This window comes from Musca vetustissima, unplaced genomic scaffold, assembly GCF_032173495.1.
Source record: "Musca vetustissima isolate MV318-11 ecotype Yass unplaced genomic scaffold, APGP_CSIRO_Mvet_v1 utg15182, whole genome shotgun sequence".
Taxonomy (NCBI): Eukaryota; Metazoa; Arthropoda; class Insecta; order Diptera; family Muscidae; genus Musca; species Musca vetustissima.
In genome coordinates this window covers 1-25,756 of record NW_026887609.1, presented here as the reverse complement: position 1 = coordinate 25,756, position 25,756 = coordinate 1, and the positions used below count along the sequence as shown (strand labels likewise).

Genomic DNA, 25,756 nt, shown 5'->3' with positions numbered 1-25,756 from the left:
CCTTTGCAACACTTTTTCTTGCATTTTTTTGTTTTTGTATTTCTTTTTATTTATTTTTTTCTGTTTTCCTTGCACTCAACTCCCATTTTGCCTATTTGACGCCTTTTCACTTTTCACATTCCCGAAGTTAATCTTCAACAACATCGTCATCATCATCCTCAACGTCATTCATAATTATTATCATCTGCAGATCCATGCTGTCGCCCATTTTTTATATTTTTTTTTTTTTAGTATCACCGTTGGTTCCTTGGTTTTGTTTGTTTTCATTTTTTCGATGTGCTGAAGTTTATCTTTCCTCAGTTTTTTCTTGTTTACATTCGTGTGCCATACATCCAACCAGAAGTCTGTCAGTCAGTCCACAGCTAGCTAATCAAAAAACGCAAAAAAAAAAATACCGAAAAAAATATTGATGCAATTTTTTTTTTGTGATACGTTTTGAGCACAACAACAACAAAAAGGGGGCCTAAAAAAGCAGCTGCAAAGAAAAAAATTTGAATTTTTGAAAGGGGTTAATGGGAGAATTTGAGGAGACTTCAAGGCAAGAGGGCGAATATACCTTTCGTTTAATGATCAACACTCTCCTGAACACATTGGGAATCAGTTTTCGATTCTGTCGGAGGCTAGATTTCCGTTCAACGAAAAGGTATTGAAGACTTGAGAATTACACATTCGTGGACCGACACTCTGTACCTCGACCAGTTTCTGAGCTTTGTCCAATTGTTGGAGAAGTTATTCATATTGAATGGTTATAATAGCGGACCTACTGTTTGAACACAATGGACAGAGTAAGACTAAGATCGTTTCGGATCGTAGATCCCACGCATGATGCCTCTTATACTATAGCAGATTTTCATATTCATTCAAAAGCCCAGTATTCTCTATCACCCTGAGATCTCAGGAATAACTTGATATGTAGGGTACCATTTTTCTTTAACATCTGTGTACACAAATCCAACACATATGAATATTTCTTCTTCACACATATACAAACATCTATTCATATTTGTATTTACTTCGGCGACAAACAGATGTTATGAATGGACCCGCGTGTTCTTTTTTTCCATTCTAAGGAATTTTGTTTACTTTTTTTCACTTCTGATGTTTGTGAAATTTGAGCCAAGTCTTCTCGAGCGGGAAGGCGAGAAGTAAAAGCAGAAAATGAAACATGCAAAATATCATCATGTTGTTGAAATTATGAATCCCTTGTGAGCAAAGAAAAAAAAACAACACTCTAAACAATGGCATTCCATTCAAGCCAAGTCTTCAGTCAGTCAACAGGCAGTGTGAGCGACTGACATGATTCTTTTCTTCAAAACATTCTGGGATTTAGAGATTTGCAAAAGAGAAAGAAGAAGGAGATATGAGGAGGAAGAGAAAATAGTTATGGCCAGAACCAGAAATTAAAATCTGTGACAAATGTTTTGGGAGCCGGGGGATTTAGGAGGTGCTCGTTCGTTAGCAAAGTCTCATTTTACAATGTGCTAAAAGCCTAGTCGCCGCTTTAGAACAAAAACATTCTTTACCATTAAAATCGGCCTAATTGTCACTTTAAATATTTCATTATTTTCCCCCGGAACATTTTACAGTCGGACAGATTTGTTGTTGGCCCATGTGAAAATATCATATAACTTGGTCATTTATTTATACTTCCATCTATTTTTTCTTTCCGTTAAATGGGTTCTAAAAATACAATTTTAATTAACACAATTAGCATTGGCTCCGAGCGTCACACAACGAAGTGATTTTTCTTTCTTCTTCGTGGCGCTTCTGATCTTTACATTTAGTTATTTCGGTTTAAGGTGACATAGCTAGGAGGGAAATGTTCCCACATTTAACGAAGATTGACAGTTTTGTTATGAGAAAAGAAGGAGTGGATAGGAGGTTAAAAGTTCTTGCCACAAAAGGCCCGAAGGTGTTCTCAAAGAATATCATGATGTCTTCTTTTGGAATGTCAGAAGTTTTCCTAGAAGACCAGGAGGCCTTTTCTTAGGACAAGAGGAGTTGCATTCATAAGCCTCGAGTTGTTGTTGTGGCAGCCCTTTTGTTTTTACATAATGGCCTGAAGTGACAGACGTTGACCGGGTCGTTTCGTATCGTAGACCTCAAGTTGTTCCCTTTGCCGCAAAGTATCACTTATCGCTGCGGATTTCCCGTGTAGAGTTTGGGTTCGATATGGAGTTGCATTATCATGTTGCTGCTTGAGTCACAGAATGACATATTTTGAAGTAGTTAAAGGGACAGAAAAAGTGAAGCCCATGAAGTGAATTTTCGAATTGGTATCGGTCGAATATGGTATGTACTTGTTTTGGCCATCAGCCGTACAATGGTGTGTTATGGTTGGAGCCGTCATGGCGAGAATCATGTAATATTCCATGAAATAATGTATAGGGGTTTAGACAGTTCGCAAGTGATGCCGACACAGCGTATTACGGCTATTGGCATCGACTGAATAGGTCTCCGAGCAGTTTTTACAAGGTCATGATCGACGCTTGTTATCGATGTATTGAACCCGTCTAGGCAGAATCATCTTAAACTCCAGAGGCTTTATAAAAGGACTCGAACATTTTTCACAGAAAACCGGCAGATTTTCCCATGGCAGACCAGGTTGTCTTCTTATTAAAGGCATGAGGGTCTTCCCAAAGAGACATCTGGGAGATGTTTTTTCCCAGAAGACCTGAAGCCGTTCAAATAGAATACCTGGTCTTGGAGGTCTTTTCAAAAAAGACCTCTAGTCATAGAATATAATGACATCCTCGAAGACCTGAGTGTCTTTTCTAAGAGGACCAGAAACCCTTCTCCTAGAAGTCCAGAAGATCTTATCCCAGAAGAGCAGAAGGTCTTCTCAGTAGAATTTCTTATAGCTGACCAGAGTATCTTCTCATTAAAAACCTGGAGGTCTTCTCATAAAAGGCCTCATTGAATATAAGGATGTCCACTCCTAGAAGTTCAGAGGGTATTTTTCCAAGAACACCACAAACCCTTCTCCTAGAAGTCCAGAAGGTCCTTCCCCAGAAGACCTGAAGGTCTTCTCCTAGAAGACCAGAATTTCTTCACGTAGAAGACCAGAATATCTAATCAAAGACACCAGGAGGTATTCACATAGAGGACCGGAAGGTGTTCTCATAAAAGGTCATGACGTCTTCTTTTGGAAGACCAGAAGTTCTTCTCCTGGAAGACCAGAAGATGTTTCCTAGAAGACCAGAAGGTCTTCTATTGGAAAACCAGAAGGTATTCTAATAGTAGACGAGACCAGAACGTTTTCTCCTTTAATACCAGAACATCTTCTCCAATAAAACCAGAAGATTTTCTCCTAGAAGATCAGAAGTTCTTCTCATAGAAGACCAGAAAGTATTCCAATAGAAGACCAGAAGGTCTTCATATAGAACATCGAAAGGTCTTCTCCTTGAAAACCAGAAGATCTTCTCTAAAAATACCAGAAGGTTGTCTCCTAAAAGACTAACGGATTTTGTCCTAAAATACAGACGGCCTTCTCCTAAAAGACCAGAGGATCTTCTTCTAAAAGGCCAGAGGTCTCCTAGAAGACCAGAATGTTTTCTCTTGAAAGACTAGAGGGTCCCCTGCTCAAAGTATTCTCAAAAAGATCCGAAGGTCTACTTCAGAAGAGAAGAAGTTATTCTCCTAAAAACCCAGTAGGTCTCCTTTAGATGGTCTTCTAAAAGACCAGATTGTCTTCTTCTAGAGGACTAGAGGTTCGTCTCCTAAAAAATAGAGGGCCTTCTCCTAAAAGAACAGAGAGTCTCTCCTAAAAAAACAGAGGGTCGTATCATAGAGGACTAAAGGGTCGTCTCCTAACAGACAGAGGGCCTTCTCCTAAAAGATCTTTTCCTAGAACACCAGAGGATCTTTTCCTAGTAGACCAGAGGGTCCACTCCTATAAGACCTGCAAGTTTTCCCTAGAAGACCATGAATTTTTTCTCCTGGAATACCTGAAATTCTTTTCCTAGGAGATCAGATAAAAAGCTCTTCCCGTAGAAGTTACTCTTCTAGAAGCCCAGATGATATTCTGTCGGAGGTCTTTTTTCACGAAAAAGCCAGAGAAATTCATAATTTAAAAAAATCAGTTTCTCCCAAAACAACGACCTTCAGATCGTCCCAAGGCGAAGCAATTTTGAAATTCCCTCACCCATTAAAAAAAGTTCCGTTTACATTGTTAGAAATTTGTATGATTGTTTTTTTTTTTACATTCCAAACATGTTATGCATGACTAAAAACGTCCGTCACAAGCCATCTGGTAAACAATCTCACCCTAGCCATTTAACATTCTTTGGCTATAGTATCTGGAAAAATTCCAGCTTTTTGTTGTTGCTTTTTTACAAAAAGAAAAAAATTGCCAACAATCAAAAATGTGGAACACTTGATCGATGTGCTAAATTTATTTTTTGCCTTTCTTCAGATTTGAAATTCAAAGTGAATACCATTAAAATTGATTTGTGTTTTTATTTATTGCATTGAAAGTACGAAATGAGAGAATACGAAAAAAAAACAAACTGTAGACGAAGTAGCTTTTTCAAAAAAACGTGCTTTATCATTACAACAACAATAATACAACAAAACTAAATGACACCCAAAGCAAACAACCTTAACTCTCGTTCGAAGTAGAGATACAAAAAATTGCATTTCAGTGGAGAAAGAGGGAGAGCGTTAAAAGGGGTACAAGATCACAACTTTTTAAAATAACCAACAAAAAATGTTTTTAAATAAAAACTAAATTTATTAATGATTTAGAAAAACAACGTAGTCAATGGCATAACTCATTCAATATTTAAATACTGCATACAAAAAAAAACAGAAGCAGCAACAGTCATAGAGGCCAATGTCGTTGTTGTTGCATATGACATCATGTGATTGAATGAATTTTGTATCTGCAAAAGATAATTTAAGAAAAAATAAAAGATATTACAAATGTAGTTCTTTCTTTTCTTCTACAAAAACATTACCAGCCATGATCATTAAAAACATTTTTTTTTTCGTAATTATAATTAACCTTTAACACTCTCCTTATGTTCTCGGCAATCATCAATTAAGTGACCGATTTACCATGAAACAATAAATTCATAATTTTTAAGATGAAACAAGAACCGAAACACTTTAAATTAAGTCTTTAAAAAAACCACATGTGCCCTGTCTTTACGTACGTATACAGCTAATACGTAACACACCATAACGAATGACTAACTTGAGCACATACACCATACCATACTCAGCATGGATTAACAGGGATTTAAGACAAGCAATCAAACAACAACAATAACATCACATTAAACAGCTGTTTAACACTCTGTGATTGTGCTTGGTTGGTTATTGCGCCTGCCTGCCCGCACAGTGGAGAGCCGCCACTTAACACAACAACAAAGCATTAATTGATGAAGTGTTAGAGAGAGAGGGAGTTGAATAAGAACAATGCATGCAATTTAACTGTTGCAATGATAGTATCACTTGAAGAGAGAGCACGGCCCATCATTGCAGTAATTCAAATGAGGGTTGTTGTTTCGTTTCTTCGTTTTATTTCTGCTTTAATTCAAACATGATCTTGAACTATAAGAAAAACAACAATAAAGCGAACATTCATAACAATCGTTCAACAAGAGCATCACATAACAACAACAATAAATCATATACAATGTATGTAGTTAATAAGAGAGGGAGTATACTGAGAGCAATACATACCATTTAATTCAGTGTTGGGCAAAATTAAATTGAGAGCAAGTGTGTGCGAGCGTAACTGAGAATTCGCCATTAAAAACGAATGACGTAAAGAGAGAGAAAGAGAAAATGTGTTTACCCATCGACCATCAGTTACGGTAGCGTATATGGGTGAGCATGCCTGATTTAATTCCACATCATGCAAAACCCCGCACGCGTACTCTCTCGCGAAAGTAAATAACAGCATACTCTCATGCACATTCAATTGAAACAACTGAAAACCCATTGGCACACACACATCGACAACGCAACGAAAATTTGTTATTCTCTGCCCGATCCTGATTTAATTGTTGAAAACAAAACGTCATTTGAAGAGAGCACAGTTATCATAACTGGATGGCCATCATTATCACAGCGTCTGTTAAACAATTTATATGACAGAAGACTTTGCCTTTCATTTATTCAAAAATAATCATGAAATATATTGTATTTAAATGTAAATGAAAGATAAACAAACAACAACAATATATTAACTGCTTTTAATAACAATAATTAAGTGGATAGACAACACAGTCGTTAGCTAAGAGCATAACTTAACACAACAATAAAGGTGACAAAGAAGACATGAGAGGGAGAGCCTCAAGCATTCATTTTAACAGCTACAAAGAAAAACATCATTTGAAGGGACAAAGAGTGAGAGAGCACAGCCATTAATGATGACACTCATCTTTGTTATCAATTTAAATGAGAGTAGTTATTCTATTCTTTGGCTATTTTTCTGTGTTTTATTCAAAAATAATCTTGTAATACATTTTATTCAAATGTAAATGACAACAAATGTTAACTTCTATTAATAACTATAAATAAGTGGACAACAAAAGAAAGAGAAAACAATGTCACAAAATGTATAACGGCGGCAAAACAAGACAATGATCCACTTTCGATGAGAGATGCTCTCAACAAAAGAATAACATAAATGACAAACATGAGAGTGATGCCGGTAATATGTATTTTACTGTTGATGTTGTTGTTGTTAGAAAACAGCTGATATATCATGTGCTGGCTGCCTGCCTTTTGTGTTGCCATTCTTTTAACATAAATCTGTAACATATGTTAAACCAATCGAATTTATATTACAAGCTATTAAATATGTAACCAATAGAAAGTAAATTATATTTATAATGGAATCCAATAATAATAATAATAATGAAGATATGTCACTTTTCATGATACAAAAAGAGAAATAATCTCAAATGAAAAGAATAATACAAATGACAAGAATGTGTCTGTTTTCTGTTGTAGCTGTTCTTGTTGTTAGAAAAACAGCTGATATATGATGACTTTTGGTGACTTGGAATGAAATAAGAATGGAACATTTATTTTTTATAATAAAATTAGACGTTTTTGAATATGTTTTCAATAGAAAATATATTTTATTATGAAATATCACAATGGAGAGGGGTGTGCTGCTTTAGAAATAAAAGCAAAGAAATAATTGTGGAGTCTGTGGATGATGGTTAATTTTATGGCAAGATTTTACATCCATTAAATATTTTTAAGAAAAAAACCGACAAATATTTTTAATAAAAAAAAAATGACAAAAATGGCGCCCAACGTAAATATATTTACATCTAAAAATATTAATAAAATCTACCAATGACAATTGGAAATTAGGGGGTTAAGATTCACAAATTTATATATCTTCATAAACATTGCTCCATAAAAATATATAGTTTTTTTAAATACAAGTAAAGTGGCGCCCAACGTAAATCTATTTAAATTTAAAAAATATGAATATAATCTTAAATTTGTTTTCATACTTAAAAATCCCATAGAGGCATTGCTTGTCATTGGCCTTTTGAACATTTAAGACATTTGTTCGAAAATGGCGCCCAACGTGGGCATACAATTTTATAATAATTGAAATGGTAAAGATAGACAGTGAAGTTACCCAAAATTGTATATCCTCACACATTTTGGATCCAAAAAATGTATTTATATTAACACAAAAAAGGTGGCGCCCAACATAAACGTGGACATTCAATCATATAATTAGAAAAAAGGCGGTCAATATTCCCAAAATTAAACACCCTCACAATTTGTTCTCCTTAAAAACATATTTTTACAAAAGCAAATATAATGGCGCCCAACGTAAATATTTTTTCTTATAAATTCTTCTTAAGAGGAGTACAACAAAAGTGGAGTGTGGATGGTTTATGTGTTAAACAATATTCTTAATTGAATGAATTGACAACTTTTTTCGTTAATTGCAAATCTCTGGGGTTTTTATGAAAACAAATAAAGTGGCGCCCAACGTAAATATTTTTTCTTATAAATTCTTCTTAAGCGGAGTACAACAAAAGTGGAGTGTGGATGGTTTATGTGTTAAAAATATTAATTTTAATTGAATGAATCGACAATCTATTTTGTTAATTGCAAATCATTGGGGATTTCCAGATGCAAAATACAAATATGAGGCAACCACAAAAAATTGAATAAGAAAACTAGTTTTCTAATTGCGTTTACCTTTTATTTATTTATTTTAATAGCTAATATTTATTCCAGTATCTGCAGTCTCACACATACAAAAAATACTTTGTATAATAGTAATAAAAATGTAAATAGAATTCTAATAATTAATTTTTAAATGACTACGTAATTATTATTGCATAAATTTAAACGAAATAACAAAAACAAACAACAACAATATTCTAAATGACCTTGCCTTAAGTGTTATTAAAAAATAAAGAAATATTCAAAAATAAACGAACTACTACGGAGAGAGAATAACGAGACCAATAAATTTATTTAACGATATTAAATATTATTTATTTTTTAATATACAAGAAAAAATTAATAATATTAAAAACCAAAAAAAAAAACTACGCAGGCCTTCATTTGAATAAAAGATAAAATGAAATTTCCTGAATATGTTCCGAATAATATTTTGGTAAGAATTTATTTATAATTTTTATTTATATAATTTTTCTTTTATATATTTTTAATTTTTTATAATATTTAAATTGTCTCTTCTAATTAAGACATCATGTAATCTTGATTAAACATGTGATACTTTATTTATAAAAAAATAGCTAATTTTACTGGTTATTATTTTTTTTCACATTCACAAACAAAAGCTGTAAATTAGATACAATTTTTTTTTTGTTTTTTTATGTTTTCAAACCCAAATTTGTTTAATATTAAGTGAATGAAATATTATTATGCATCGAAGTTGGTTAAGCCCCTTTGACAGCGTGTTTTTGTGTGTGTGGGCGTTAAGTCATCGTCTGTCATATGACTGACTGACTTTTAGCCTGACTTGTTTTCTTTGTATACAACAATTTTCATGAGACATAAATTAACAGAAAATTTAAATGCAAATTCAGTTCAATAAACTGAAAAAATGAAATACACCAAAATTTACATAAAACCATTTTTTCTAGTTTTACTATTATTTTTATTAATAGTAAAATTTAGTTTTACATCACAATTTTTAGTTTTTTTGTTTTAATTTTTTATGGTGTGTGTGTGTGTGTTAAGTAACAAACCCATAATTTGTGGGTTGTGTATTTAGGTTCTATTGCCAAAGTTGATTTGAAATGCAGGTGTAGATGTTTTTTTTTTTTTTTTGATTTAATGCTTCAGTGAATATTGAATGGTAATATTTATAATGAAACTACATATTGCATAAAATATTGATAGACACGAAATTGAAGTATTTGATTCCAAATATGAAAAAAATAAACAAAGACTTAAATGGTTTCGATTTCTATAAGCCAAACAATTAACCTTCAAATATTAAAAAAAAATTTTTCATTTTTTTAAAAGAACCCTAATTTAAAGAAAATTGGCAAATAATTGCTCTAAAAGTAAAATAAACATTCCAACATTTTGTTAAAAAAAATCTACGCCTCAGATTTATGTTTGAAGATTTTTTAAAAAATCTTGAATTTATATTGCTTAAAAATATTTGAAAAAAGTATTCCTTGAGACATCCATAGAGAATATTCTTTCTTTAAAACAATCAGCGCTACTGAACGGTGCTAAAATATTATTAAAAATATATAAAAAATTGAAAAAAAAATTATTAAAAAGTTCTGAAAATATCTCTTGAAAAATATTATTTTATTTTTTAGAAATTTTTTAATATTTTTTTAGAAAATTTTCTAAAAAATATTCTTTAAAAAATATTCCTCAACATTTTATTTAATTTTTTTCTTATTTTTTAATATTCTTTTTAAAATGTTCCTTAAAAAAATTCTTTAAAAAAGGTGCTGAAAATATTATTAGAAATATATAAAAAAATTGAAAAAAAAATCTTAATAAAATTAATAAAAAAAATATCTGAAAATATCTCTTGAAAAATATTGTTTTAAAATCCTCTCAAAAAAAAAATATTTTTAAAAATTTTCTAAAAAATATTCTTTAAAAAAATTATTTAAAAAAAATTTCTCAAAAAATTATTGAAATTTTTTTTTTAATTTTTTTAAAATGTTCTTTTAAAAAAATATTGAAAAAATATTCTTTAAAAAAATATTTTCTTAAAAAATCTATAAACGCCTTGTTATAGGACTCTAAAAAATATTTGTAAAAAAATCTACGCCTTGTTATAGACCTATAAAAATATTTATAAGGAAAGTAGTAAAGTGGGACTGGGCCGACATTGACCCATTGGTTATTTGTTATACAATTAACATGAATAAGTCGAAATTATATATGGAAGCTAGTTATATCTATATCTGAACCGATTACAAGGTAACTTGCCAGATATTAATTTATATTGACTTCATTACGTTGTGTCCGTTGTGTCAATAGGCCTATGTACCTTTGGTGCACCATTTACCTTAAATCGGGAAAAATATATATGGGAGCTATATCTAAATCTGAACCGATTTTTACGAAATTTAACACACATCTTTCTAGACTTAATTCCGTACGCTATGCCAAAATTCATACTAATCGAGTGATTTTCAGTGACTTTGGTGCACAATTTACCTAAAATCGGGCGAAACTATATATGGGAGCTATATCTAAATCTGAACCGATTTTCATGAAATTTAACACACATCATTCTAGATTTAATTCAGTACGCTGTGCCAAATTTCGTGCAAATCGAATGATATATAGGGACTTTGTTACACCATTTACCATAAATCGGACGAAAATATATATGGGAGCTATAACCAAATCTGAACCGATTTTTACGAAATTTAACACACTTCGTCCTAGACTTATTTCAGTACGCTGTGCCAAATTTCGTGCAAATCGAAGGATATATAGGGACTTTGGAGCACAATTTACCTAAAATCGGGCGAAACTGTATATGGGAGCTATATCTAAATCTGAACCGATTTTCACGAAACTTTGCACACATTATTCTAGACTTAATTCCGTACGCTATGCCAAAATTCGTGCTAATCAAATGATTTTCAGGGACTTTGTTGCACCATTTATTTAAAATCGGGCGAAACTATATATGGGAGCTATATCTAAATCTGAGTCGATTTTCACGAAACTTTGCACACATCATTCTAGACTTAATTCCGTACGCTATGCCAAAATTCGTACAAATCGAATAATTTTAAGGGCCTTTGGAGCACTATTTACCTAAAATCGGGCGAAACTATATATGGAAGCTATATCTAAATCTGAGTCGATTTTCACGAAACTTGCCACTCGTCATTCTGTACTTAATTCAGTACACTATGCCAAAATCCGTATAAATCGAATGATTATCAGGGCCATTAGTGCACAATTTACCTAAAATCGGGCGAAACTTTATATGGGAGCTATAGCTAAATCTAATCCGATGTTCTCCAATTTCTATAGGGTTCGTCTTTGGGCTAAATAAGTGACTTGTGCCAAATTTCATTCAAATCGGATTATAAATGCGAACTGTGCTTTAACCTGTGCAATTTATCATCAACAGACACGCATAAATCCACTCAGAATGTGATTTTATACATATTCTCAAAAGGAACCATGGGTCTATCTCGATTCCTTTTGCCTGTTACAAACATATGCACAATGACATAATACCCTGTACCACAGTGTGGTCAAGGGTATAAAAATATACGCCTTGTTATAGACCTCCAAAAAATATTTATAAACTAGTGAGCGGAGCAGTATAGTCGGACGAGGCCGACCATATGATACCCTACACAACTTCTACGAAAATAAAACTTTCTGTTGTTCTATATTCTGAGTTCGGGCAATATTTCGCTATATTTGCATCCTCTTGACCGACTAGAAGTCAACAGATATTACTAATATTCAGTACATCCCTTCTAATTACTTATCCAGATTAATTTCAACTTTCAATTGTGGCCTATAGATCGACTCGAAAAAAAACACAAAACATTAGGTTTTCAGTTCACCTCACCCCAATATTATTATCTGATCATCACCAAAAATTAAAGGCGTGGTCCTTGATCCTACCTGGAACTTCATGGAAAATTTCAAAGCGATCAGCGCTATATTTCCGCCCTCTAGTATGGTAATGGGTTACTAAATAATATGTGAAAAGTTAGGGTCCATTTGACCCGCTAAATATTGATCGATCTTTATCAAAACAGGCGTGCTTATTTTTTGACCCGATCCATTTCACCATGGAAAAATTCGCGATGTTTGGGCCATAATTGCGGCCTCTGGAGCGACATTCCATTTCATCCCCTAAATATTAACCGATCATCACCAAACAATAGGGTCTTCATTGGCCTATCCTACATGCAACATTTCGAACAGATTGGTCCATAACTGTGGCCTGTACCGTACTGTACCAGACGGACGGACACACATGTCTAGATCGATTCAGATAGTCGAGATATGACGATCGGTATATTTAAATGTGGGTCTAGAACCAATATTTCGCGGCGTTACTAACTCTTGGGGCTGCACAAAGCTATAATACCCTAACAACATAGTTCTGCAGGGTATAAAAATTTACGCCTTGCTAAACCTCCAAAAATATCTACGTCTACAAATGTCTTTACAAAATGCAAAAGACTAAAATGTTTTCGAATGTGTGTCTGTGTTTTTGGTGATTCATTTTGGTCGCTCTTCAATCTTCATTATTGGCCACCTCCCAAATAGATAAAAGACTAAAAAGATTACATCAAAAACACGTATTTCATTTATGTTTTTTTCTCTTTTTCGTTTACTTTATTATTCATATGGAAATAAATGTTGAAAATTACTACCTACCTGCTGCATTTCCGGTTAGTTAATTCACGCACGATTTTTTTAATGAAGTCTTCATTTTAAATATTTTTTTTTAAGATATTCATTGGAGCATAATTTTTCTTTTTATGTTACAAAATTATAATATTTTTTATTTGAATATTTTTTTATTAATTTCCTTCCTTTCTCTAACTTGTCTCCCTCTCTCTCTCTCTCTCTTTTACAGGGTGATCGTACAACATGGGAATATCACACAGTTTCGGTAACTCGTGTGCCGGGCTATGGTTTTGGTATTGCCGTTTCCGGTGGTCGTGATAATCCACATTTTGCTAACGGTGATCCTTCAATTGCCGTATCAGATGTTTTGAAAGGCGGACCCGCTGAGGATCGTTTACAGTAAGTAGAAAAGAAAATAAAAATTGAAAAATAAGAATTAATTAGAAATAGAAAAATTGCTAAATCACTTGAGGAACATTTGGATAGGGGAAATTCCGCACACACATGTTTTATTTCAAAACCTTCAAACATTTTTTTTGTAAAAAGTTAAAAAAAAAATTCCCTTAGGATTTCTTTTTTCGTTTGAATTTAAAGAAAATTGAAGAAATCCTTCACACATGTTCTTCTTAACACAAATCTCGATTATTTTTCTAAATATTCAAAATTTGTCTTAGGATGTTTTCCTTCGAATTTTGTTCCCCGTCATTCTCTTTTGTAAACACACAAGTGTTCTCTTTTTTTTGTATTTACATATGTTGTATTTTATTATGTTTAGTTGTTAGAAAATTTCCCTATTTCCTTTTTGAGTAAAGTGTGGAAAAAGAGAGATAGAGAGAGGAAGTAAACGAGTCATTAAGCACGTTTTATGCCTTTTTGCCGACATATCAGTCACAGCCTATTAAACGTGGGTGTTAACGGCCAGGAGATTTTTATTTGAAATTTGTCAAATGTTCTTTCTTTGATTGTTCTAAGATAACCGGAAATTCAAATAATCGTTTATTTTGTGGAAATATTTTTTTTATGCACATTTGTTGATTTTTTGTCAAGTCATTGACATTCGGAATTTTACGTGAGGAAAGGCTAATTAATTGTTAAAACTTAAAAAGAGGGTGAAATTACGATAGAGCTCGAAATATTTATATTTGTTTTGAAAATTTACACACTTATAGCAATTACTCCTACTGCCACTGAGAAGTGTGGAATTTTTTGGTATTTAACCTTTGCTGTCTTCTTAAAAAAAAAAAAAACTAAAAATCAACGCTGTGTCAATCCTTCTAATTTTTTTAAAAAGATTTGAAAAATATTCAGACCTTAGAAAATCATATATTTTAAAAATCTTACCTTTTCCTTTTAAAAAATCTAAGCCTTGCGAGTCGTTCAAAATAAATAAAATATACAAGCCATTGTGACTACTTAATTTTTTTTTAATACAAGAAAATATTTTTATTTAGTAAAAAATCTTCCTTCAAAATATATCTAAAATGCATGCATTAACAGTTCCTGAAACAAAAATATAAAAAAAGAAACATTCCCTAACATATAATCCTTTTACAAATCTATGCCTTGCTGGTCCTTCAAAAAAAATTTAATATATTCAGCATATGGTGGCTACTTAAAAAAAATTAAAATATAATATACATATATATATATATATGTATTTTTTAATATTTAAAAAAGAGTATTCCCTGAGAAATATATTTTACCAGTGAGCGGAGCAGTATAGTCGGACGGTCCGACCATACGATACCCTACACAACTGCCACGGAACTCAAATTTTCTGCGGATGTTTATTCCGAGCCTGGGCAATATTTCGTGATATTTGCACCCTCTTGCCCGATTAGAGGTAAACAGCACCTCTTCCTCACACTGACATATTTTCCGAATATTACCAGTATTCAGTACAGCTATTGTCCAGATTCCCTTCACCGTGGGTTGTGTTGTGATGTTCGCTCTCTAGAGTGATAATGGTTTACTAAATAATAAACGAATACGGAGATACCTGTAAATATTTAGGTGTAACTCCCACATCCGAGCACATACAACAATATAATTGGTATTAATTTAAAGGTCAACCACTCCTCTTGGATATAATATAAACGTTTCGGGTACCTGTCCTTCAGGGGTAAATATATACGCTATAGAATACAAATTTTGTCATTTTTCACACAAAAGTCAGGGTCCATTTGACCCGCTAAATATTGACCGATCTTTATGAAAACAGGCATGCTTATACTTTGGCGATGTTCGGGCCATATCACGATGTTCGGGCCATTATTGCGGCCTCTGGAGCGACCAGAAAAACTGACAAAAATTTAGTATTTGGTCCATTTCATTCCCTAAATATTAACCGATCTTTACCAAAAACAATAGGGGTCTTCATTGGCCAGAACCTAACCTACATGCAAAATTTCGTGAAGATTGGTCCATAACTGTGGCCTGTATCGTGTTTACAAATTATAATGGACAGACGGACGGACGGACACACATGTCTAGATCGACTCAGCTAGTCGAGATATGACGATCGGTATACTTAAAGGTGGGTGTAGGACCAATATTTCGCGGCGTTACAAACTTTTGGGGCTGTACAAAGCTATAATACCCTGACAACATAGTTGTGTAGGGTATAAAAAAATATATATTTTTGTCACGCTCTTCTATACTTTTCTAAAATATGGTTTATGTACATTCAAACTCCGCTGGCCCTGATACTAATACTAAAATATATATCACTTAATAACTAGTGCTTAACAAGGTTTTAAATCCAAGTTTTATTAATCAGTAAATGCCTCAAAAAATTTCAAAAAAAATGTCATTTTTAAAAAATCACCACCTTCCTAGTTCTTAGAAAAATTAAGTTTTATTAATCCTTCAAAAAATATTTGTTCATTATTCAAATTGTATTTAAAATCCAGGCATTGTCCGTACCTCAAAAAAATTTGTTTTAAAAAATTCAGTCTTTGAATATCATTCAAAAACTCTAATTTGTGTTGATTCTTTTTTTAAATGCAAACCTTGCCAGTCATCATAACTTCAAAATTTTGTTTTCGATCAACACAACTTTCTAGTCCTTTGAAAATATAAATTAAAGGGTACCGGCCCATTTGCGGTATTTTGAAGGTCCTTGCTTCATTATCCAACCGAAGCACCTGTAATTTCGCATATCGAGTTTTCAGAGGAAAGAGTACCTTCTCGCATATTAAATGCGCCCATGTTTCGACCTCGTTTTCATGAAAAGGTCCCACTTTTTTATAGGTCCTCATATATGGTCCACATTACCCGACATCGAATATTTTTAGACGCATAGCCCACATTACCCGAAGTTACTCTATATATATATTTTTTTTTAAATTAACCCATTCCTCATATTTGATTGTATCTAAAAAAATATAATTCACTCAATTTTAATTCGAAAATTACAACAATATGGAACAATTGGCAATTGTATTGATTTCAAAACTCAAACCACGACCATTGACAAATACAATTTACCTTTTCGGTCAATATTTATTTCAACAAAAATAAATATTTGACATCAAGTATACAAAATCCGTAATTTAAATCCTCTTAATTATTTTCAATGAACCATTGAAAATATTTTTTTCAATTTTAATTTTGCCTTCAAAAAAGAAAAATATGTCACATTCATAACACAGATCATTAATAAAGTACGGAAGCGCAAAGATTGTGATGATGATGCGTAACACCAGAGCCAGACGACAACAATTTGGGGGCTGTGCGTTAACGACCATGGATGGTATGGCAAATTAAGATAACAGCCCGTTAAAGAAATTAAAAAAAAAAACAAAAATAAATCTTCAAATACCAATGTTTAGTTGGTGTAAGTACTTCTTACACCACATCTTACATTCCTTTACATTTTGAGGTTATTATAAATGTGTAATTAAGGTATGTGTGTAAGAGTAAAATTGAGGTTATGATGTACAGGTTGTTACTCGAAAAGTCTTATCATTTTGAAAAAAAAAACTAATTACAAATAAATGAAGAGATGATAACGGAGTTTCTTTTCAATACGCTATTTAATGTCAAATGAGGTTATTAGGTACTTACAATTTGGCTTATAGTACGAGGAGGGGGAATGAGTGGGGAGATACCTATATTCGAAAGCGATACTTCTTGCAGGTCATTTGAAATTTGGAAAAACAAAAATTCAAAATATATGAGACAGTTAAGGTAATTCCATCAAGGCTTCAATTTGGATATTGAAGCCTTGATGGAATTACAATAAGTTGACAATTTTGAAATCTGAAGCCTTTTTCTTTGGAATACGTTTTCATTACCGGATATGTAACAAAAATCCCTATCTGTTTTATATCATCGACTGAGATATAATTGTCACAGGCCACGTGTCAATGAACTTCTATTTGTGAAAAATTCCATTCCCCATCCACATCTCTCCCCCAGAATTCCCCTGCATTCCTTTGAGAGCTCAATTTCCGTTTAACATTAAACCAAAAAAAAAGATCATATCTTAATCTGTTTCTTATCGCATCGAGCATTGCGTGTGCACTAAATAAACCTCCAACTTTTGTATTTTGTTTTTTGAATTTCTTCATCTCTGCTACTCCGTGTTTACTTTCTTTTGGAATTTTGTCTTTTTTCTTGTTTCATTAACGTAAAGCCAATAATGCGTAGTGTAAACATTAAATAGAATACAACATCGTAGATAAGAAATTTGTTAAATTAATTAAATACCAAAGACAACAATAAAAAAAGGGGGGGGGGGGGGGTTGAAGTCATAAGAAGTCGGAAGGAGAACATAAATAAGACAATCTTGCTGTTATTAAGAAGAAGGAGTGGGAGGCTTTCTTGAGATAAGAGGACAACAAAAAAGTGTTGGCCAGACCAAAGAAATGATTATTAAAAATTTGAAAACTAATAAATTACCCACCAACCACCAAAGGAGGGTGGTCCATTTTTTCATTAAAATAATCCGAGTTTCTTTAAAAAAAAACTTTTTTTTTAAATTTACGCTCCAGATCTCCTTAAAATACTTCTAAAAAATTTCAATGGCGCTGGGATTTTTTTTTTAAATCAATGGTCTTTGGATTTTTTAAATCAATCCGATCCGGAAAATATGTTCGGTTTAAGAAATCTACGTTTTTGATGGGCGTTGAAAACTATTTTTTCTAATATGTTTCAAAAAATCGACGCTTGGAAAAATATATTTTTTTCCAAATCTACTCTTTGAGGGGTCTTTGGAAAAATAGTTTTCAAAAACTTTACGATTCTGATGGGGTTTAAAAACATATTTTTTTTAGAAATTCATCAATGGACATCCTGATTTTTTTTTTTTTTTAATCTTGTCTCGGAGTGTCCCCTAGTGTCTTCCATGAGGATATTTTTACTATAGATAAAATTCCTCAGACCCTCAGAATCCACTTTCTTATATAGAAAAAAATCCTCAGACTCTGAGAATACATTTTTTTATAGATTTTTGTTTTATCTACCAAAAGAAAAAATTCTCAGACACTGAGGATATATTTTTCTATACAAAAAAAAATTCTCTGGATACATTTTTCTATAGAAGATATAAATGTTTCTGCAGACCCTGAGTTATTTCGTTTAGAGATTTATTTTCACTTAATGACCCTTAGATTTTAATTTGTAATCCTCTTATTTACTTATCGTTGCCCATAGAAAGCCCTATTAAAAATGTCTCTCCCTCTTTTCCTCTTTACAGAGTCAATGATCGCATTATTTCCGTCAATGGTGTATCACTTGAGAACGTTGAATACGCCACAGCTGTACAAGTTTTACGTGACAGTGGCAATACCGTAACATTAGTGGTGAAACGTCGTGTACCACTAAATACAGTAGTAGCAAATCAACAGCAGCAACAACAAATGCAGCACCAACAACAACACAACATGAATGGCTTAAATTCTATGCCACAGACGAATGGTATCAATTCGATGGTGGTGCCGCCCAATCCTACCACAGCCATGAGTCAACCAAATTCATTAAATTCATCTCTAATTCAAGCCAATGGTCCCGGCATGGGCCAACCCATTAAAGTGACCCTAACAAAAAATAGTAAAAAAGAAGATTTTGGTATTGTCCTCGGCTGTCGTCTCTTCGTTAAAGAGATCTCTTCAAAAGCTCGTGATCAATTGGCAGCCAATGGTTATTCCCTGCAAGAGGGTGATATTATCACCCGCATCCACAATACCAATTGTGCCGATACGATGAGTCTGAAAGAAGCCAAAAAGATCATTGATGGCTGTAAGGAACGTTTAAATTTGGTAGCTTTACGTGATATAACCAATCAGCCACCGATTACCGTCGTCAATCAATTGAATAATTCCAGTGCAGCAGCCGCAGCAGCTCAGGCCAACATTTATGGTACGCATCAACCTCAGCTATCGAATTGTAGCAATAATTTAGATGATCCCTATTTGAATGGTGGTGCCACATATTCGTCTCAGAATCTTTATGTGCAACCACCCACAAGGACCTCGAATAATGGTCCCATGAATGGTGGCTTGAATGATGAGAAGAGTAATTTAACGCCACGTGGTAGATCAAGGGGTCCCATAATGGAGGGTGTTTCCCTACAGCAGCTGGATAGACCTGTGACACCCACAAATGGTGGTGGTCGTTCACGTATTGATGAACCACCTAGGCCACCACCACCAAGAGCTGGCGGCGGAGGAGGAGGTGCTGGCGCATCAGGTGCTGTTAATGGCGGAGAAGATTTCTACAGCTCAAGACGCCAATTGTATGAAGATGATCCCTTGACCAGATCTCGACAGTCATCCGAGCCACGTTTTATATCATTCCAAAAGGAGGGTAGTGTTGGAATACGCCTTACCGGCGGCAATGAGGCTGGCATTTTTGTTACAGCCGTCCAGCCAGGCTCACCAGCTTCTCTGCAAGGTCTAACGCCCGGCGATAAAATCCTCAAAGTCAATGATATGGATATGTTGGGTGTTACCCGTGAAGAAGCTGTACTCTTCCTACTCTCACTGCAGGATCGTATCGATTTGATTGTCCAATACTGCAAGGAGGAATACGACGAGGTGGTGAATAATCAGCGTGGTGATTCGTTCCACATTAAAACACATTTCCATTGCGATAATCCTTCTAAAGGTGAAATGGCTTTTAAAGCTGGTGATGTCTTCCGTGTAATTGATACGTTGCATAATGGTGTGGTCGGTTCGTGGCAAGTGTTGAAAATTGGCCGAGGGCATCAGGAAATGCAACGTGGTGTTATACCGAATAAATCGCGTGCCGAGGAATTGGCAACGGCACAATTTAATGCGACCAAGAAGGAGATGAATGCCAGCGAATCGAGGGGTAATTTCTTCCGGCGAAGGAGGTGAGTAAATGAAAAAAAATCTCCTTAGTCTCTATAGAAAAGTTTTTCTATGGAAAAAAACTGTTCTCAGATTCTAAGGAATTTTTCCCCACTTTTCACAATACTAACTTCCCTTTATTACCTTTTCAGATCCACCCATCGCCGTTCCAAGAGTTTGTCACGTGAAAACTGGGATGATGTTGTCTTCTCCGATAGCATTTCCAAATTCCCAGCCTATGAACGTGTTGTTCTACGCCACCCTGGTTTTGTACGACCCGTTGTCATATTCGGTCCCATCGCCGATTTGGCTCGTGAAAAGCTAGCTAAAGATTATCCCGATAAATTCTGTACCCCACTGCAGGATGATGATAAGACAACAAATTCAAAATGTCGCATTGTACGTCTATCGAATATACGTGATGTTATGGATCGAGGAAAACATGCCCTACTCGATATAACACCCAATGCTGTGGATCGTCTCAACTATGCCCAATTCTATCCGATTGTTATATTCCAAAAGACCGATAGTAAACATGTTATCAAACAGCTACGTCAAGGTATGCCCAAATCGGCACATAAAAGTTCAAAGAAATTATTGGAACAATGCCAGAAATTGGAACGGGTGTGGTCACATATCTTTAGTACACACATTGTTCTCAACGATGAGGAAAGTTGGTATCGTAAATTACGTGATGCCATTGATCTGCAACAGAGCGGTGCTGTCTGGATGTCAGAAACTAAGGTATGTTGTTGTAATGTAGAATATTTTATTATTATTGGTTTTTTATTTTATTTTATTTCGTATATACATAGAAATATAGATGTCGTCTATATGAATGTCGTCGTCGTGTGATTTTTTTATTTATTTTATTGTTTATTTTTTTACAAAATTATTTAAAAATATTTTTTTGTTTTTTTTTTTTTTTTTATAAATGGTAGTCTTTTTTAATTTTTGTAGTATCTTAACTCAATTGGTGAAGGGTTTATTTATTTTTTTTTATTTCTTAATTTTTTTAAATGGATTTTTTTAATTTTTATATATATTGGCATGTCATAAAGAACTAGTAATATTGATGTTGTGTATATATACATATATTAAAAAAGTTATTAATATATTAATTTATTTTTTGTCAAACAAAAGTTAGATCTTTTCCAGATTTTTATCCTCCATGGATATTTAAAATAATTTTTTTATATCCCTTAAAATAGGCAATGATTTTTAGATTTCCAAATTAGTGTATGAAGAAAAATATTCAGATTTCGTAATTTCTTAACAAAAAAATCTGAGGAGCTTTTATTTTTTATTCCATATTCTATAGAAAAAGAACTATCTCAGGTGCTAAGGAAATTTGTTTGTATAAAAAGAGGTAACCTCAGGTCCTGACAAATTTTTTTTCTAAAGAAGAAAGTAACCTCAGGAGCTGAGGAATTTTTTACTATAAAAAAAGTAACCTCAGGTCGTGAGGATTTTTTCTATAGAAAAAAAGTAACCTCAGGTCCTTGGAGATTTTTTTCTATAGCAAAAAGTAACCTTATGTCCCTTGGAGATTTTTTTCTATAGAAGAAAGTAACCTCAGGTCCTGTGGATATTTTTTTCTATAGAAAAAAGTAACCTCAGGTCCTTTGGAGATTTTTTCTATAGAAAAAAGTAACCTCTGTTACTGAGAACATTTTTTCTATAGAAAAAAGGAACCTCAGGTCCTGAGGAACTTTTTTTCTATAGAAAAAAGTAAGCTTTTGTCCTGAGGGAATTTTTTTAATAGAAAAATGTAACCTCAGGTCCTGAGGAAATCTTTTTGTATATAAAACAGTAACCCCAGGTCCTGAGGAATTTTATTTTATAGGAAAAAAGTAATCACAGGTCCAAACGATAGTTTTTTCTGTGAAAAAAAGTTTCATAGGAACTGAGATCTCATTTTTCCATATAAAAAACAAAACTTTGCTCAGGTCTTGAGGATAGTTTTTTTCTTCTTCAAGAAAAATCCTCATGTCCAGAGTAGTTTTTTCTTAAGAAAGAAACTCCTGAGGATAGTTTTTGTTTAAAAAAATTTCCTCAGGTCTTGAGCATAGTTTTTTCTTTGGGAAAAAATGTTCTCAGGTCCTGAGAATGGTTGTTTTCTTTAGAAAAAAATCTTCGGATCCTTAGGATAGTTTTTCCTTTAGAAAACTATTTCCTCAAGTCCTGATGATTGTTTTTTCTTTAGAAAAATAAAATAATTCCTCAGATCCTGAAAATAGTTTTTCCTTCAGAAAAAAATCAGGTCAGGTCCTGAGGATAGTTTTTCTTCAAGAAAAAAGTTTCCTCAGAACCTGAGGATAGTTTTTTCTTTAGAAGAAAAATTCCACAGGCCCTAATGATAGTTTTTTTCTTGAGAAAACAATTTTTCAGGACCTTACGATAGTTTTTTTCTGGAGATAAAAATTCCTCAGTTTCTGGGAATATTTTTTTTTTATTTAGAACAAAATTTTCTCAGGTCCTGAGGATGTTTTTTTTTAGAAAACATTTTCTCAGGTCCCGAGGATAGTTTTTTTCTGGAGATAAAAATTCTTCAGTTCCTGGTAATAGTTTTTTTCTTTAGAAAAAAAATTCCCCAGGTCTTGAGCATAGTTTTTTCTGCTGAAAAAAATTCTCAGGTCCTGAGGATATTTTTTCTGTAAAAAAAATCCTCAGATCCTATGAACAGATTTTTTCTGAAGAAAAAAAGTCCTCAGGTCTTAAGCATAGTTTTTTCTTAACAAAAATTCCTCAGCTCCTGAGTATAGAAAAAATGTGCTCCTGTCCCAAAAGTTTTTCTATACAAAAACTAAATAAAAAAACGAATATAAGTTATAAGTTATATTTTATTGAGTCTTTTTTTTATCAATAAGATTAGAATTAAAAACAATATAAAGTAATCCTTAAGACTATAATGTATTATCCTAATGTCAAGAAAAGTTATACAGCATCATGCTTCATGTAATAAAAAGACAATAAAATGTAGACATCTTGTGTGTTAATGGACGCCCTTTAAAAAAAAACGAATGAAAAGCCTTGTTAAGCATTTTGCAGTGTTAGGCAATATTTCTAATTTTATAGCATACTTTTAGGCTACCATTAGCTTTTTTTGATTAGGTTTTTACAGGTCTAAATAAATTTATCTAACAAAACTTCTTTTTTTAACAATGTTTTTAATTTTCCCGCCCAACACACCTCCAATCCACAATTTTCTCCCCACCAAACTGTGAACAATGGAAATCGGAAAAATTGTTTATTTTCCTGCCCTCAACACAAATCAAACAGATACCCGATCCTCAAATCGAAATGATATTCCCTCCCTATATAGCACAACCATGTAAATTACCCTGTTGTCGACCCATGTCGTCATCGGTGCCACGTTATAGTAATGCATCTGGCCTAAGTGTTGCTAATAATAGTTCTGCTGCTAGTCCCGCTGTCGTCAATAATAAGTCGGCATCATCTGTTAAGCGACATAATTCATTTACGCTAGCCACAACCACAAGACATGACTTTAATCGAAATCGCCATGCGCAACAGCATTCAGACTATCATGACGAAGACGATGACGATGATTGTAATGACTTGATACCACCTAGGCCTCCGGATGCCTTGACAACTATGAACAATGAATTACCTAAACAGCAGCGTATTACATCATATGAAATGTTACCCGCACCACCCCAAATTATCAAACCATCCTCCTCAATGCCAAATGGTTTACCAAATTCAAATTATGCGTTTCAAGATGATCCGATAAATGGTAGCGATGAGGGCCTCCTCACCGAAGGTGGTGGTGGTTTGGGTGACTCACAATATCGTGGTTCTCAAACGGAAATTATAATGCCTCAACGACCATATCGCAGTCATTCGCGTAGTACCTCAAAATCGTATAATGTATCCAATTCAAATTTAACCACCTCGACCACATTGGCTTCATCCACACTTTCGAATCTCTCCAATAATTCGGCAATGCAAAATAGGTCAGGAGGTTATGGTTTGAATTCATATGGTAGTAATAGTAATAATGGCGGCGGCGGTGGTCATCAAGGTTTACGTTACACGAACACGAACAACAACAATAATAGTCGTCAACAAAATCTAGAGCCACGTACCACCCCCTATTACTATCATGAATTAATGCAAAAATCGGCAGTTTTTGATTCCGATTTAAATTTATTAAATGCCGACAACTCACCACCCATCACAACATCGACAACCGAGGCCAATGATTTTGATGGTGGTGGTGGACAAAATCATTCAACATCAAACATTCGCGGTCAGTTGTCAATGATGGGTGGCGGTGGCGGCTCCTCCTCCAATGAACAAAATCTAGCCTCCCTTAATGGTAGTCTGGATAATGTTCTCAAGGCAACTCGTAAAAATTTAGATGATCTAATACTAAGTAGTAATTCATTGTTCAATAGTAATTCGTCGTCGGCACATCATTCGTCAAATGATTTACTTAACAACAACACGAACGGGAATAGCAGTAGTGCCAATACCTTGGTTGATGATGAACAGCATCATCACCAGCAGCATCATAGTTTAGGCTATATACCACCTCATACGAATAGTGGCCATTATAATAGCAATGCCATCGTAATGTTTTAAGCTCGAACTCCATACCATTACAGTCGTCATCGACTTCGTCATTACATTTGTCTGCGGCCACGGCAAAACGCAATAGCAGCCACCAGCATCATTCTTTACATGCCAGTAATTCAAACATTTACAATAGCAACAAAAGCAACAACAACCACAACAACAATAATAATAGTCATCATCCTAATTATCCGAATGAAAAATATGTTGCATGAGAGAAATGTTTTGAATAAGTTCGATGAAACAATTTTTTCAGTGTTGAAAAAAATTATGAAATTTATGCATGGGGAGAATTGTTTGTTTGTTGGAAGTCATGTGAACATTTTCAGGGCCCTGCAAATATTTTTTTCAGAGGTCTGGATAGATTTTTTTTAATTTTTTTTGATAAAAAATACCTTTCTCTTACAGAGGCATTTTTTTCTATGGGAAAAATTCAGACTTAAATTGCTGAGACATATTATTTTGTTTTACAGGAAAAAATCCGGCATCAGTTACTGAAGTTTTTTTTTCTGCCGTAAAATCTGCTTCCTCAGTTACTAATACATTTTTTTCTTCAGGAAAAACTCCGTCCTTTGTTATTGTGATTTTTTTTTCTTGCAGGAAAAAAAATCATTCCTCACTTTATCTTTGGGAAAAATCAGATTTTAGACCCCCAATATTCTGTAGTTGAACCGAACTTTTTCTAATTTGATACATTGGATTCCGATTGGGTACTAAATGTTCCTATTGGAGTCTTAAGAAAGACCCCTGTCTTGCAGGGGATTTTTTCTGCAGGATCTCAATTGCTAAAATGTTCTTGATTTTGCGGTAAAAAAAATCCGACCTCAGTTACTGAGACATTTTTTCTTCAGAAAAAATCCAGCCTTTGTTACTGATTTTTTTCTGCTGGAAAAAATCATACCTTACTTTATCTTCCGGAAAAAAATCAAATCAATATTCAGTAGTTTAACCGAACATTGGACTCCGATTGGGTACTAAATGTTCCTATTGGAGTCTTA

General features: G+C 33.6%; 1 protein-coding gene across 1 annotated transcript in view; it reads left to right on the top strand.

The window, feature by feature from the left end:
* LOC133335232 (tight junction protein ZO-2-like) overlaps positions 1-24,973 on the top strand; it is a 72,941-nt gene extending 47,968 nt beyond the window's left edge. The window contains exons 3-7 of the mRNA XM_061543529.1: positions 13,070-13,239; positions 18,542-20,179; positions 20,309-20,900; positions 23,439-24,755; positions 24,791-24,973. Coding sequence (XP_061399513.1) covers positions 13,070-13,239; positions 18,542-20,179; positions 20,309-20,900; positions 23,439-24,755; positions 24,791-24,973 — 3,900 coding nt within the window. The remainder of the gene's footprint in view (positions 1-13,069; positions 13,240-18,541; positions 20,180-20,308; positions 20,901-23,438; positions 24,756-24,790) is intronic.
* Positions 24,974-25,756: the final 783 nt, after the last annotated feature.